The following is a 16,925-nucleotide window of genomic DNA, read 5'->3' on the forward strand; positions in this document are numbered from 1 at the left end:
TTTATCTTTTTATATAATAATCCATATCATCTCAGAGTGGCCCTGTTATAGTATCGTGTGTCATGGATGAAGAGCAGCATCGCTCCGTACAGTGCTGAGGTTTGGACTCGGAGCTTATGTTAGGCAGAGGCTGCAGTGGTAAGAGGGGTTGCACAAACATATGCATGACTGGACATTTCTGGTTATACTGCATCATTCATGTCTAATAACGCAGCACAAGGCATTCAAATACATGCTAAACACATGCATGCATGCACAAAATACACACTTATACCTAATAACGGTGTGACCTGTGCGTTTGTGCGTGCATATGCGCGTGTGCGTGTGTGTGTGTGTGTGTGTGTGTGTGTGTGTGTTAGGAAGAGAGAGAGAGAAAAAAACAGAACAGCCTCCCCAGAATCACCTCTCCTCTCTTCCGCCTGTGGCAGCCCTAGAAGACGCCGCTTAGAGCGGGACAAATGGAAGTGCTTCCCCTCCGCCGCAGCAGCGGCTGGAAGGCCCAGGCAGACAGGCGACGCAGCGTGGACGGGACCTGCAGAGCACTCTGTAGTCGAGCACAAAACAGCAGGGTTGTTGCCGCTTTACTCTACTTGGAATTTATGACCCGAAGATATTGCAGAATTCAGCATGCGGGGCTGCCAGCTGTAATATTAAAAGGGAGCCAAAGTGTTTACCTGGCCGTAGATGCTGTTTGTTGGATGTGAAAAAAGGAGAAAGCAAAAATGAAAAATATATGAAAAGAGAAGTGCTGACAATCATGTAAACAATAACAAGTTGAAAGAAACAGGATATAAGAAATTGTAAGTCATTAAAAGCAGTGGTGGAGTGAGAGAGAGAGAGAGAGACCAATCCAGGACTGTTGATCCTAGGCTGTAGAGTGGGTGATGTCCGAGGCTGGATGAAAGCTTCTTGCTAACTCTCTAGTCACGTAGTTTACAGTGTGCTGCTACATCTGTGTTACATCAGAGCTCCATCCTGGGAACCATCCAGCCTCTACACCACACACCCTCTACACCACACACCCTCTACACCACGCACCTTCTACACCACACACTCTCCACCACACACCTACTCCATCACACGTACATCACAGTGTGACCACTATGCTCCATCCAACCCTGGTTAAGGCCTTGCTAACATGACACTTTTCAGTACTCCTCCCTTATGATAACATATTGGCACAAATTTACTCTGAGCATGTAGCCGGGTCGAGAGGACAGAGCCATTACGGGTGCAGATTAGTTATAAATGATGTGTGTCACTGATACACTGCACGATGACGTATGACCATAACTTATTTTCAGATACTCTTCATCTCTGTCTTCATGTTTCAGTCCTAGCTGGATGGTGAAGAGGTGAGGAACATAGTCTTACAGGTCCGGCTTTTCACACCGGGGCTTCAAAGTTCAGCAAAGCGATTGATTCAGATCATTATCAAATCTGCATCATGTGTCATCTGTTCCTCTTAGTTTTTTGGTCCTGAAGCTAAAACTGTACCGCATACAATTTCAGCCAAGCACTAGTATCCTGCTAGTATTCATTCAGCATTAGCCATGTTAGCTTTGCTTTCTTTAAGTCATTGTTTTGTTTTGTTTTTTGGGGGGGGGGGGGTTTGGTGGGGGGGGGTGGAGGTGGGGGGTGGAAATGTTAATTTCCACCCTTAGTAACATCATATACCACCCTGTATTACATTTTCATGCAGCATAAATCATTCTCTGAGCCAAAGGTGTTGTCTTTGGAAGTGTCAGTGACACTGATTGTCTGGGTAGTGAATGATTTGTGTGGGCCAGGCTGTATGGGCAAGCCTTCTCTGGGAGCCGTGATTGCTCTGGGCAGGCCTCTGCTGGTTCATTTGACAGCGGGGGTCTTACTGAAGCCATACATGAAGTCTGTACTCACCAGGGGTGTCTGGCTAACAGCCAGCATCCTGGGATTGCTTTATCTACCACAGTAGCCAAGAGGAGGAAGGAACATATTGTGTGTGTGTGTGTGTGTGTGTGTGTGTGTGTGTGTGTGTGTGTGTGTGGTGGAGTGGGATGGGGGGTGGTTGGTCTGATTACCTGGTGTCACTCAAATCTGTCTTACTGTAAAGAGAGAGAGAAAGAGAGAGAGATGAACCAGCACACAGAGACATCATTCTGTGTACTCTATCTATCTATCTATCTATCTATCTATCTATCTATCTATCTATCTATCTATCTATCTATCTATGTGTCTGTGTAATAAGGTTGGAGCATAACCTAAATATGCTATTCAGAAAAGCACAAATAGGGGTGTTTTATGAATATTTCTTTATGAATACACCTTTTTGTGAAATAGCCAGTGTTTTTCTTAAAGCTGCAGTCAGTATGACTGAGAAGAGTGGATTTAACTTGAAAAAGTCCCTGCCACTCTGCCTTAGCCCCACCTCCAAAGCCCCGCCCCACAAGGGAGGCTGCTGTGCACTCTGTGATTGCTGGCCAACAAAGAAACAGGAATAAATCTTTTAGTCATGAAACATAATCCACAGCAATATTGATTTGGCAAAAGAACTGGCACACCCTTTTCAGTGCTTGGATATTTGTTTGATAACAGAAAATGCCATGTATAGTGCTAAATAAGCAGTAAAGCACTTATGAGAACATTTAGCTGTTAGAGTGCAGGCACACATAAATATCAGGATGAACACCAAATGGATGACTGCCTGGGCACTTAACACTTAAAGATAGTTTCAGCAACCTCCAAATAAAACACTGCTAACCAGCAGCCTTAACACCAGAAACAAGCTAATGCTATCCTGACTGCAACAACAGTAAAATAAGAAACTACGGAATGTTACTATAACCATTACTATCGTAGCTTTGTGATTTCTTTTAAGAAATCAAATTTAAAATTTTGAGTCCTGTGCTCTACACTCTCTTCACCGATGACTGTGCCGCCTCCTAGACCAGCACCAGTATCAAACTTGCTGACGATACTACATTCCTTGGACTGATCAATGGAAGTGATGAGACAGCATATAGAAGGGAATGTGGCTGCTCTGTAGTTATAGTACCAGGACAGTCTTCCATAAATACCAACATGTTCACCAGTGGCCTCACAGTCAGACTGAAAGGCTCTCCAGAGGTTGGTGAAGACTGCCAGAACCATCACAAGAACTGCCTTTCTATCACTGGATGTTTACTGCACCAGGGTCTTCTGGAGACTGGATTGCATCTGCACAACATGTCCATGACACACTTGTACTACAGGTTTTTTCTTTAAGAACATTCAAACAGCTTGCTGCTCTCGGCCAAGCACCACATTTCAGTTTGCACACTGTACTTTACTCTTAATACACTCTTCAGTGTCTTTTGCTGCGCATGCTTGTATAGCCTACCTCATGCGTACATAATATATCCTCTATTTTATTACTGATCCTTTATTTTATATCCTGCTTCTTTTTTTCCTTTCATATTTATATATGTTATTATTCTTTTCTTAGCTGGCTATGGAAGGAATGCAGAATAGGAATGTCATTGTTCCGTGGAACTGACTGTTTTCTGGGCACAGGATAATAAAACCCCTGAATCCTGAATCTTATATCTTGAAACCTCCAACAAAAAGGTTGGTGTGCAAATCAGAACATAGTGGTTCATAATTAACTAATTAGACAGAGTACCGGTATTAATCAGCCTGAAAGGACACAGCATTTCTTTGTCAGTACTGACTACCATTGAGGCCAGTGAGTTTTTCCCTCTATTTAATATCTTCCTCATTCACATAATATAATTTATATTATGCTGACAAATGATTGGAAATCTACCTCTCAAATGCACATTGTGGTCCTTTATGTCTGCTTTTCTTTGATATTTCATAACCATTATTGCAGAAATTTGCTATTATTTCCTTTGGAATATCTCTCATTGATATCGTTGAAAATGTCATTGATTAATATGGCGGGTGCGAGAATTTGACGGGCTTAGCAACAGTAACCAAAGGGGGCAGGATTTGGTGAAGGGGAAATTGGCATGCAACACCGCAACAGGTCATTTGTGTGTAAACCGGCAGGCATCTTACCGTACGGTAAGACAAAACCATGAGTGTTGTGCCATTATCTGTGAGAAATGCTCAGAGCCGTAGCCTGATACAGTGTCTGGAGTAAAGGAATCCGTATGAAGCATGTTAAATATGCGTACTCGGGCCATGATGGAGACGCGGCTATTTCTATACTAGTTGGATAGATAGTGTATCATATATCGTAGCCGCTGATTAAAAAACAGCTTATGTAGGCAACGGCATCAGTAATAGTAGGCCTACGAAGCATTTCAAAGACAACTGCTGGCTCTGTTGTCTACTAGTTACCCCATAGTTAGCAGTGTAGTTTTGACACACTTGTTTGATGTCCCAAAACCCCATACCACATTTTCCAACAGATGCCCGTTCATCTGAATACAAATATTGCTGCCTCAATAAATACAGATGTAAACACACACTGGGATTTCTACACATCTCTACTGCATAAACGTATAATGTATTTTCCATAGGTGCCACTTTTCTGAAGCATATCTCTGAATATGGTTACTTACCAAATTAAACACATGCTATTAGACTGGGATTACAGCAACTAAAATGAATTGTGGATTACAATAGATTTGCATTTCCATAATACCTGAGATTACTGCGGAGTTCTAGTTGCAGCATTGCAGCTTTGTGGAATTTTTTTTTTTGTTTGTTTGTTTTTTGTTTTGTTTTGTTTTGGTCTTTGAAAGAATGTTCCGGTATCTTATTTCTGGCAGAGAGAGCAACGTCTAAAAACGAGACAAAAGCAGTTAGCACCCGAGAACAGGAGTACGTTTGTGGCGTGGACCGAAGGTCTTCAAAAGCGCGGAAACTCCACCTCCTGTCCGGGCGAAAACGCACTTCATGTGCATACGGACTCAGCATAGCCGCGGCTTAAAATCAATATTAAAATGAATGAGGAATCAGTGGGCGGTGCGTGTGTGTTCGTGTCTTTCTAGGAATGACTCCCAAAATCACCTGTTTCCCACGCGGGCCGGAGGGATGCGTTTGGCTCTTGCCTGGAATGTTTGTGCATGTGCACTGCGATCGATCCGTGCCGTGCCGCGTTTGCTAAACTGTCCTAATGGAGTCGGCGGAGTGGCCCCTCTGAAGACCCCACATCAGACTAATGTCTGCAGCACGCTTATCTGCCAGTTCAGCTGTATTCGCGCCGCCGGCTAGCAGGCGTGTCAGCCACAGGAGTGCCCCTAGCTGTGATTTGGATAATGAATGTTTGTTATTTCCGATAATAATGACTTCAGTGATGCTCATTACGTTCTTTTAACAGCCCAATTAATTTACCACAGAAAATGTCAAAGGCTCTTCTCTCTCTCCCTCCCTCCTTATCTCTCTTTACTTCTTTATTTAAACATTTATCTGTCTCTTTTCCGTGCTGCTCATGTCACATTTGCTCGCATTTGATCTATGGATTCGGCACTTTACATGAAGTCGGTATCGATCAGCTGTGGCTCGTGCCCTGCGCGCGGCTAGGCGCGCTGCCGCCATCGTTCTCGCTGTGGCTGCCTCTCATTAGCCGGCAGACAGCAATTGTCTAAAAGCGCCTTAGCGCCGCCGTAATCCTGCAAGAAGCAGCACAGGGCCAACGATGATTAATTACATAAGCCGAGCGAATTTATTGTCACCGCGTTAGCAAAATTTTGAGCCGGCGACGGGCACCTCCAGCAGCGCACCGCTATGAATCGCTTCATCATTAACGGCCGCTACTATCAGGATGTACACACAGGAAACGACAGCAGTTCCAGAGAGGTGCTGGAAGTGGACCCGGGCCGTTTGATCGATGGGGTGTCAGCATAAAGCCTGTTTAAAAAAGAAGGAAAGACCTGTCAAACTTTGTTTTCTGATAGTAGGTTGGTTTTCTTGCCTGGTGTTTCTCCGTTGCCGGTGATACGTCTGATGCCGTCAGTCAAGACTAAAAACGTCGGACAGCTTCCGAGCCCTCAGTCCCTGCTGGTTTTGATGCTCTGGTGGGATAGAGACACAGACATGACAGTTCAGAGGGACTGTAGAAGCCCCTGTGTTGTGGCTGGTAGCGGACACGTCACTCTGCTTGCGTTCACCCGTCCAGACAGCTATGGTCTGTTTGCGCGGTGTGAACTGCCCTGTCAGTGACCCATTTAGAAAAAGACTCTAAGAACCTTCCCAACTAAAAGAAATCCCTTACTTTAATCCCAGTTTAATCGTAATTGGGAAGAGCAAAGAGCAGGTCTCCTGCCAGACCCACTTGTAGTGGATGAAAGTGCTCTGAACCTATAGATTTGGAAGCTGTGTGTGTGCGCGTGTTTGCGCGCCTGTATGTGAGGCTTCAGTAGGACCTTGACAGAGACCCTGTCTAATCAGAGTGGAACTGTATTCTCCTGTCCCCTGCAAATTGGCTGTAGTGGACAAGCCAATGCCAGACCCCACAGCGCTTTGTACCCGTGTGTTCAGGGGCCCAGTGTGTCGGTGAAGGCAGGCAGGCAGGCAGGCACTGGTGCTACTGGAGCTGTGTATGTGGAAAACTCACTGCTTTGCTTGTAGTGCAAAGCACCTCAAGCTCTGAACGCTCGCGCAGTGAAATGGAGCCCAGACGAGCGTCTGGCCCAGAGAGCTGCATTTCACCTTGTCATAATACAGCTTCACATTCATTCAGCTGCTCGACGGCATGAACCCGAACATAGAGCTAAACAGTTTGTTTCCCTTTAACCGAAAACCGTCCATTGAAAAAACAGTGCATTGTTTTCCTTTGAGAATTCAGATAATATAAACATATTCGGACCATAACAAAACTAAAATGTGAGCTGAATTGTAGGACTCCAAGAGTCCAGAGTCACATTACCTTCCATTACATTACCTCACTCTAATAACGGCATAACTTTCATTCATTTAATGTAGTTATTGAATAATTCACAGTGGTTAGTGAATAGTATACATTGAGATTAATAATAACTACAAATGCCCAGAGTTTAAGTCAGCATCAGACTGACATTAAGTCAGCATCGGTTCCGTTCGGATCTGTGGAAATGGCAGTATCGCTCCAAATCTTCACACTCGGTTATAAGTGTCAGTGGAAATCAGAGCCTTTGCTGACCAGGACAGCATTACTGAGCGCATGGCCAGTGGTGCCAAACACGCTGAGACAGGGTAGGAAACACATAGCCTGTGCAGCCCGTAGACCTGCCATCCAATCGAAGTGCCATCACATTCCTACTGTGTCATATGTAGTTTGTATTTTAAGGGCCTTTGACAAGCTATCTGCAATGAGCAGGTGATTGAAATCTACCAAGCTGCACACCCTCAAAGCTGATGCACGGAGCAGCTTGGTTTGGCATTTCTTGATATAACAGTTTTACATCTATAGCTCTTCATAACTTGTGTTGCTACTCATCGGTGTGTGAGAGATTTCAGTGTATTTCATCTTATTTCTGTCTGTAAAGCGTCCTTGAGTTTGAGAAAGGCCCCATATAAATGTGACTAAAAATATAATAATAACAATATATGCACGCTTTTATATAAACTAGCCTCCGTTTTTTCCAAAGTGAACCAGAAAGGGAACCAAGCAATGGCTGACCTCAGTTTTTTTTTATGTTCAGAAGACAAAAAAAAATGTTAAAAGAGGACTCACTTCTCTTTAGCACTGATGAGATCTCAGACCCATTGTTATTCACACAGGCCCTTTAGATCTCAGCCCCATCTGTGTAACAATGAATTACTGTTAGTGTAGTCAAGATGGCCACGTTTAACGCTGGTGTTATTTTGGGTTTGCTACAATTCCACGAAATGGATAAAAGGAGACAGTCTAAACTGAAGTGACCTAGCACGCCCAGACCCAAAGAGGACACAGGTGTGGAGGAGACTGTAAACGCGGCTGCAGAAACACACGCACACTTTTCTCGAATTTGTGTTTCGCCTGTGACCACTGTCACTGCATATGAGAAGCTTCAGTGTAAATAAACACCTCAGAGGGGGCGGCCGTTAAGCGGACCGCGGACCACAGACCACAGATGAACCGTGCTGTACCACCTCGGGAGGTGATCTGAGTTCAGTTCATTCTGAGGTCCGATTGTAGGGACCTGAGTTCCTTTGACATGTTCACATATTCAAAAGGAGCCATGACTCAGAAAACCAACTGAAATGGTGAAATGACCCAAATACCCAAATTTGAAAACACTCTAATGCTGTCTTTCAGGTTTCAGTGTTCATGTAACAACTGGATTTGAATGAAGTGACACGTTTTTACTTCACCACAAACGTGACTTGTGTTCGAATTAAGTGGTTAGAGGAGTCCAGATGTCTTCATCTTTAGTTCTTGAGCCCCACTGACCTGAACAGTTTCAAATGTTAGAGCTATGCAAGGCTTTATGGGTAATGTACTTCTGTAAACTTAAGTGTGATTGGCAAATGTAATGCTATTCATGGATGATGTTTTTTTAAAGTTGCATATGGCACAGACATGGCAGAGATAGAGGTCTTGAGAATATTATTACATTCTCCTGCATCACAAATAACAAAACAGAAAAAAGTACTTTTTGATGGCAGTGAGGCATCTTGCGGATATTAGATTCCTGTTTAGGAAAACAAGGTCACCAACGCTTAGGGAAAAATAGCTTGTTAGATAGAAAAGTCAAATCCAGTGAGAAAGTGCATATTAAATGAACTTGATTGTTATTCCAATGCTGTTCAGCAACAAACCGGAATAATTAGTTTGCGTTTTGCAGCATAATCCTTAATCCACTATGGAATAGTGGCCGTGTCTATGTTTGCTGTTCCCTCTCAATCCATTAATAATGCATTTCTGTTTGAAAGTGCAAATTGAAATCCGACTTAGTCATAACAAGCAGTGTGCCCTGTATTTACCGAGCTCTGCTGTGTTTACACAGCCCTCAGGCATGTGTGATGGGGTCCAGCACCTTACTTAGATGTGCACACACACAGACACACACACACACACAGACACACACACTCACAGCCGGAGACTGGAGGTCACGGGCTGCCGAAAAGTCCCTAGTGGTGCAACCCACTATCACTGAGGCCCCTGGAGACCCTCTTGGTAGAGAACAGTATTTACACACACACACAAATGTGCATGCACACACACACCAGATGTTTATTCAAATGAGTGGCATGGGTATTTTTGCATTTGAATGGGATGGGGACAGAGTCATTAAGATCAGCTTGTATAAAATGGCCATTCTCTCCTGCATGGCTTTTTGTCATGCTAATCACCCTCTCCGGATGCTCCGCACGCGTGCGCACGTGCTCACCTGGGCCACGTCTCCTCCATCTTCCCTCCCTCGTATCCGTTTTGAGGCTTCTCCCTTCTTCGTCCATCCCTATGCCATCGTGGCGAGGGCGCTTCCACAGTTGCAGGAGAACACACGCGCATTACGCGGCCACTGTGTGAACTAGTTCTCCGAGTGCCACCATTTCCCGAGCGACCCCCGTCACAACAGCGCAAGCCAAGGTGCCGCTCAGACAAATTGACCTATCACTTAAATATTCCGAGTTTTGCATCTTGTCCATAGTGTCCGAACCCTTCGCAAATGGTGCTTGAGGAGGGGATTGCAGTTTAATGATAATCGTTAACATTTAATTAGTGCAATACACCACTGAGGTGACGGAGGCACAGTTAATGACATATCAATGGTGTTGTGTAAAACCCCCTCCCCAGCTACGATCAGAGGCACAGAGGAACCAAGCCCCCCGACTCTCGGACCACAACACTTCCTCTTGGGATCGCTCAGAGCAGAGGCCGCAACAGAGTCCAGAGTTTGGCTGAAGGTGGGGGGAGGTGGGTAGCCTCGGGCGTCGCCGCACCGGCCACGTGCTCGGAGGCTGCGGGGGTCTCCGCCTGCGGCCAGGGGTCGCCACCTCCAGTGATCGTCCCTGCAGTGCCTGACGCACGTCCATGGAGGCCCCGGGTGGGAGAGGGGGAGACGCACTTGCCCCTTTCATCTGGCTGTAATGCAGATTCACAGGAGGGGAGAGAGGGAGGAGGAGCACAGCAGGACTGGGAGTGTTTAAAGGCTTTGAGAAGCCAGCTGAAGGCGTGGGCTCCAGCAGTGTGTGCGTGACTGGGAGGAGTGTGTGTGTGTGTGTGTGTGTGTGTGTGTGTGTGCGTGCGTGCGTGCGTGTGCGTCTGTGTGTGTGCGTGTGCGTGTGCGCGTGTGCGTGTGTGCGTGTGCGCGTGTGCGTGTGCGCGCGTGCGTGTGTGTGTGTCCGTGTGCGTGTGCGTGTGCGTGTACGTGCGTGCATACACTCTTGTGTGAGCGTTGCATGTGCACCTAACTGAATTGTGAGTGCAGTAAATTGAGCGTCTTCTTCAGCTGACAGTCATCTTTGCAGCGTATCTCTCAGCAATGTTTTTCCATTTCCTCCCTTTACTTTAGTTTTCCTGGTGTGACAGACATGGCTGGGTGGTCCTCCATCAGCAGGAGCCCGAGGGTCACACTGTGGGGTGGAGGGCTGGGTTGGGGTGGATGGAGTGAGATGAGGCTCAGGTTACAGGCCACCCTGCCTGTCAGCTGCCACGGCATGCTGTAGTGATGGAGGTGAGGCTAAGTGTCATGTCAGGCTGCAGGACGCATCCCAGAAATGACCAGTTTGCACAGTTAGGCCGGCTCGTGTCATTTCAGAGCTCTTATACTTTAGTTTCTCTCTCTCTCTCTCTGACTCTCTTATTCTCTCTCTGGCAGAATCTGTGTCAGGACATTTAATTTTGTGACGCAGAGCTGTGTTGTTTACTTTTGTGCCTCTCAGATCTTTCCCTGCTCTGTCTTCTCTACTTTCTCGATCACACTGCTTCTCCGTTCTCTTGACTCCTGGTGTTTGTAGGCGTTTTGGGTCGTTTCCATTTGTGAGTCCATCTGCATAAATCCACTTATCGCCTTGTCTGTGATTCTTATAAATTTAATACTGATTTTGATGACATCATGCGTCCATCTCAGTTCAATTACACAGCAATCCAGTCGATTTTTGTACATCTGACAACGGTGTGCAATCATCATTTTAAGTAGAGAGCACATTTTTAGATGAAAACTCAGGCGGTCTCCATGAAGACTGAAATCAATAACTAATTTTCCTGGTGATATGTGTTCTCCATATCTGAAGAGAAAATGTTTGAATCTGAGCTCTTGTGGACCACTCCAATGAAACGTTTGTTTTTCCAATGTAGGTTCTATATTTAGGAATGTTTTATTTAACGATGAAAAGGCTGTTGGCAGACTTAATGGTTTTGCGGTGGTGGTGATCATAACAGACATGTCCTCGCCACACACTGAAGAGCTCTGGGTCTCGAGGGCAGCTGTGCGCTTCCTGAGGGCAGACCTGTGAGAGGATTATGTTTCCAATCTCCACACTGTCCTGGATGATGGAAACATGGATGTACACTGTGACCTCAAGTTCTATCACACTGTCCAAACATGTGAAGCATGACTACTCAAATCCGATCACACACACGCACGCACACGCACACACACACACACACACACACACACACACACACACATTCCAGCTAATCTGTAGGATTTCATTATGTATTGGGTAATCAGAAGAAGTATCTCTCTGCTCTCAGACGTATCCTCTGGACATTTTGTTGTGTTGGTATCTGACCCGGCTGTTGTCTTTAGTTTAGAGTGAAATACAGCTAGCAGAGCTTTGGCAGTCTGGTTAAGTGCTTATATGAAGCACAAGGTGAGTGAACCGTAAAGCCTTTATTTCAGCAAGTCCCCCAGAACCTCAGACAAGGACACTTGGGTAGGAGCTCTGTGATAGTGAGGTGAACTGAGATAGGAAAAGTTTTACTATACAAGTATTCCATTTACATTATTTATCTTACTTTGGAATAAGTAGTGACTGAAGAAACAGACTGAAGAACTACATTAACATTATTAAAATTACTTATGTTTAATTTATTTATGAAATACATGGATAGCATATATATACATAACATTATGCGCATGAATTATGCTTGTAAAGATGCCCAGATGTCTTCAGGTGAATTTAGGGGGCATTAGTCCCTGAGCACTATCAGCTCTGTTCCTCATATATGAGGGCAAATTTCCAGAACTCATGAGTTCTGGGATGTTTTTAGACATACGATCTGTTGTTATCTGATGTATCAAGTTATTGACCAGAGAACAAGAGTCCCAGATAGGAAGGAGGCATGAAACACACACACAACAGGGCAGCCTGTATAGCCTCTGGATAGCTGCTACAGCTGCAGCCTGGCGGTAGCCATCAAATGTGCGGTGGATTTGTAAAATGATCTTTTGTCTCTTCTTTTCCCCAGTGCCCCCGCAGTTTTTGAACTACCCATCCAACACTTATGCGCATGAGAGCACAGACATCGAGATGGAGTGCGGAGTGACAGGCAACCCCCAGCCCGACGTCCACTGGGTGAAGAACGGCGAAGTGGTCATCCCCAGCGACTACTTCCAGATTGTGGTGAGAGAGCGAGCGAGAGAGAAAGAGAGAGAGAGAGAGAGAAAGCATGAGAGAGAAAGAGGCAAAGAGATGATGTAAGTGGAGGGATACAGGAAAAAGAATGTATGGCGAGATGATGAGAGACCTGTGGTTAAAGCAAGGTGGAGAATCCTGCTTCGGAGCTGGACAATTCCTCTGGACTCATCCTCAGTTAGTGAAGATGGTAAAAAGATTATCTGTGATCACACGGACCGCTGAGGTGGAATATGGCTGTTCTTTATCTTAATACCCAAAACACAGGAATGATTAATTAGCATAATTATTAACAGTTGAAAGTAATGACTTATACGTTATACGTTATACGTTCATCTAATCTTTACTTTACTGCATTCAGCAATGAAAACCCAGAAGACACACCTTTAATCCATAATTTGTGATCCCATGGTTTTGAATAATTGTGAGTTTTTATTCATCTCTGTATTCCAGGACGGTGGGAACCTGCAAATCCTGGGCCTGGTGCGTTCGGACGAGGGATTCTACCAGTGTGTGGCTGAGAACGAGGCTGGCAATGCCCAGGCGATGGGCCAGCTTATCCTGCTAGAGCCAGGTGAGGGAGTGCACAAGGGTGTCGTGTGTAAACCTGCCCATGAGTGCTGATCTGAGATCAGTTTTCAAATCCAAATTTTTATGTTGTGTATTATAAGGAGTAGAAAACACTGGCTTCAGATCAGCAGCTATAGGGCTGCTAGCAGCACGCCTGCAAGTCCCTGTTACTGTGGCTCTGCGCTGTGCCATTATCACCAATGTCCATCTGCTCTCTCTCACACACACACACACACACACACACACACACACACTCCCACACACACACACACACACTCCCACACACAGAAACACACACTGCCTGCAGGAAGGTCAGTAGGGCAGTGAGTGAGACAGGACCATTCACAGATGTTCTGGGCTAGATGACTGTAGCAGTGTAACAGTGTGTGTTTGTGTGTGTGTGCATGCGTGTGTGTGTGTGTGTGTGTGTGTGTGTGTGTGTGTGTGTGTGCAAGAATGTGTGTGTGTGTGTGTGCGTGTGCAAGAATGTGTGTGTGTGTGTGTGTGTGCGTGAATGTGGGGGGGGGGGGGGGGGGGGGGCTTTACTGAGAGTTTAACATTGTAGAACCTAGACAGGCTTTTACACACACACACACTGCCTGCAGGAAGGTCAGTGGGGCAGTTAGTGAGACAGGACTGCTCACAGATGTTTTGTGCCAGATGACAGTAGCACTGTGACAGAGAGTGTGCAAATGTGTGTGTGTGTGTGTGTGTGTGTGTGTGTGTGTGTGTGTGTGTTTGTCATATTGAGCGTTGAAGATTATAGAATCAAGACAGTAGGCTTTTACAAACACACACAGAAATTAAACACACACACACACACACACACACACACACACACAAACATACATACACATACCGCATCTTCCTGGAGCTAAGCATATGTGTTTTCATGCCCATCTGCAAGAACATTTGATGGAATCTCCACAGCCACTTCCAATACAGGAAGCCTCAGTAACTAACTGTCAGCTCCACAGAGCAGCACTGGGCTCCTGTCTACCAGTGGGGAGGTCCTGCGGCTTGTGTGTGCTGGTGGAGACATCCTGCAGCTTCTGTCTACCAGTGGGGAGGTTCTGCAGCTTGTGTGTGCTGATGGAGACATCCTGCAGCTTCTGTCTACCGGTGGGGAGGTCCTGCAGCTTGTGTGTGCTGGTGGAGACATCCTGCAGCTTCTGTCTACTGGTGGGGAGGTCCTGCAGCTTGTGTGTGCTGGTGGAGACATCCTGCAGCGTATGTGTCCATTAGCACTCGTAAGGGGGTTGGACTGTATCCCAAGGCCTTGCAGAGGTGGACCAGTGGCTAGTTTAGGAAGCCACACCCTCCTGTCATGTGATCAGCCTGCCCTGAAACACTCTGGACCAGTCCCAGCACCATGTGTGGCTCAGGATGTGTCCAAACCCAAAGAGAGATCCAGCCAGCTGCACAGTGACTGTGAAGTCTTCAGCACAAATGCTAGTTCAGCTTAGGACCGCAGTTACAAAACGCTTTAAGGATATAGAGAATGTGGCCACTCTGCATTTTAATAAGACTTTACGTTACTGAAGAAGTGTGACATCATTGATTTTTGGTCAGCCAGTTATCTCGCAGAGTTTGGAACACTCATTATTATGCTGAACTTAATTCTATAAGCAAGTATTGATATTTCTGCCCACATCTGGTTGTGTTTTACATGGGTGTTGGAATAGAGGTTAACATTAGATAACATAAGTCTGATGAAGCTTATTACTGTCTAAAGAGATAAAGCATTCTTAGGTTGGATATCCAGACATATGTGTGTGCGCGCGCGCGTGTGTGCGTGTTTGTGTGTGCGCGCGCGTGTGTGCGTGCGTTTGTTTGTATGCGTGTGTGTGTGTGCGTGTTTGTTTGTATGTGTGTGTGTGTGTGTGTGTTTGTTTGTATGCGTGTGTGTTATTGTGTGTGTGTGTGTGTGTGTGTTTGTGCGGGTTTGTATGCATGTGTGTGTGTGTTTGTATGTGTGTGTGTGTGTGTGTGTGTGTTTGTTTGTATGCGTGTGTGTGTGTGTGTTATTGTGTGTGTGTGTGTGTGTGTGTGTTTGTGTGCGGGTTTGTATGCATGTGTGTGTGTGTGTGTGTGTGTGTGTGTGTGTGTGTGTGTGTGTGCTATTGTGTGTGTTATTGTGTGTGTGTGTGTTATTGTGTGTGTGTGTGTGTGTGTGTTATTGTGTGTGTGTGTTATTGTGTGTGTTATTGTGTGTGTTCATGGACTTCAGCCCAGACTGTCAGCACCGAGCCTTCCCCTTGCCAAACTGTCTCCAGGCCTCCAGCGTTTCCCACTGAAAAATGAACTAATACGAGACATAACTGCGTGTCAGTCTGAGCCACTCCTTAGCAAGCTGCCTACACGCCCTGGCCAGGATTTTTTCATTAAATACATTTTAGGAAAAAATGAAAGCCAATTGGAGGAGTGCTGGGACCCTGCTGTGACAGTCTTCATCTGTCTCAGGGAAAGGATGGATTATGACATGGGTTTTCCATAAAAGGGAAAGGATGGATTATGGCAAGATTTTTCCCCCACACTTTTTAATCAGTGCTCAGACAATGCCCCCCCCCCAACACACACACACACACAGGGGGCTCTGTGTTGGTCTGCACAGATGGTACAGAGAGAGGCAGCAAGGGAAAGCTGAATGCCAGCAAGGTCAAAGCCTGCAGCCATCGCTGGGCAACAGGGCATAGAGTCGGCACAGCGTGGCCATGGTACAGATTTGGGGGCGGTGGCAACAGATGCCTCCAGCCAATCAGTGGCCTGGTAGGGCCTGGTAGGGGGGCTTATGAAGGGGCAACTCTGATGCCAAATATGTAGACTCTGCCATTTGTATGGAAGGAGGAGTGAAATGAGTACCACACACACACACACACACACACATTCAGTATAAAACCCTTGCTCCCTTTGCTGTGTAACAAAAGCACAATGGAGTTAAGGATCAGAGGCTCTTTTAAGTGGAATTGTAAACCTGATGGACACACAAAGCCCTCCTTCAATAGCCTCTCACACACTCAAGAGTTAACTCAATCTACCCCATGCTAATGTACAACAGCCCACAGAGAAGGCCATGCAGCACAGAGGAGAGGAGATGAGAGGGAAAATGATCACAGGCATCTCTGCACTCGCTGCTGGACAAACACAAGCATCACCAGATCACGTGTGCCTTGTAATTAAGAGGCCCACTCACCACACCGCCAGGAGAACGGACGTGACGTGAGGAGGAGAGATGTAGCAGAACCACCCCCCCACCCCCCAAAAAAAAATTAAAAAATGGCAGAGAGAACAAGAGCTAACCGAGAAGAAGCTGCCATCACTGCACTGCTCCCAGAGAGCTGCTGATCTGGGTTTAGGAGACAAAGATCAGGCCTGTTTGGACACCACCTCTTTGGTTCAGGGATCGTCACTGAATAAATGCAGGAAAATTGGCCAGCTTTGGGTCAGCTGTGGAAGTTTAAGGGTGTTGAATGTACCTGTACCAGCCTGTTCCACACAGGGATGAGGCTGTCCAGAGACTGTAGTGGGAACTTGATGGTACAGTGTGTGTTTAATATGAACTAGTCACACGACACATTATTGCATATAGTGTAATATAATAATAAACTATCCTGTTCTGTGCAAGTGCAAAATGTAAAAAGTAACAAATACATTTATATATTTAATGCCTGTGTAGACACATGGCAACAAATGAGAAAGGCATGGGAAGAACTGGTAGAACCGTGTCAAGGAACTGGTCCGAAGAAAAACAGAACTCAAAACGTTTTGTACTGCCCATGTTTTTTTTAAGTGAAAACACATCAGTGAATAAGATCCCATTATACTTTTAGTGTGCAATATTCAGGGCAACAAATTGCAGTGAACTGTAATTATTCCTCAGT

The 16,925-nt window shown here is 45.7% G+C and overlaps 1 protein-coding gene across 2 annotated transcripts in view; it reads left to right on the plus strand.

Annotated features, from left to right (window-relative positions):
• dcc (DCC netrin 1 receptor) overlaps positions 1 to 16,925 on the plus strand; it is a 212,284-nt gene that overhangs the window by 108,878 nt on the left and 86,481 nt on the right. For both annotated transcript variants that reach the window (XM_035526723.1, XM_035526724.1), the window contains exons 6-7: positions 12,308 to 12,462; positions 12,928 to 13,048. In XM_035526723.1, the coding sequence (XP_035382616.1) occupies positions 12,308 to 12,462; positions 12,928 to 13,048 (276 nt within the window). The remainder of the gene's footprint in view (positions 1 to 12,307; positions 12,463 to 12,927; positions 13,049 to 16,925) is intronic.

The sequence above is a fragment of the Electrophorus electricus genome, chromosome 6 (assembly GCF_013358815.1).
Source record: "Electrophorus electricus isolate fEleEle1 chromosome 6, fEleEle1.pri, whole genome shotgun sequence".
NCBI lineage: Eukaryota > Metazoa > Chordata > Actinopteri > Gymnotiformes > Gymnotidae > Electrophorus > Electrophorus electricus.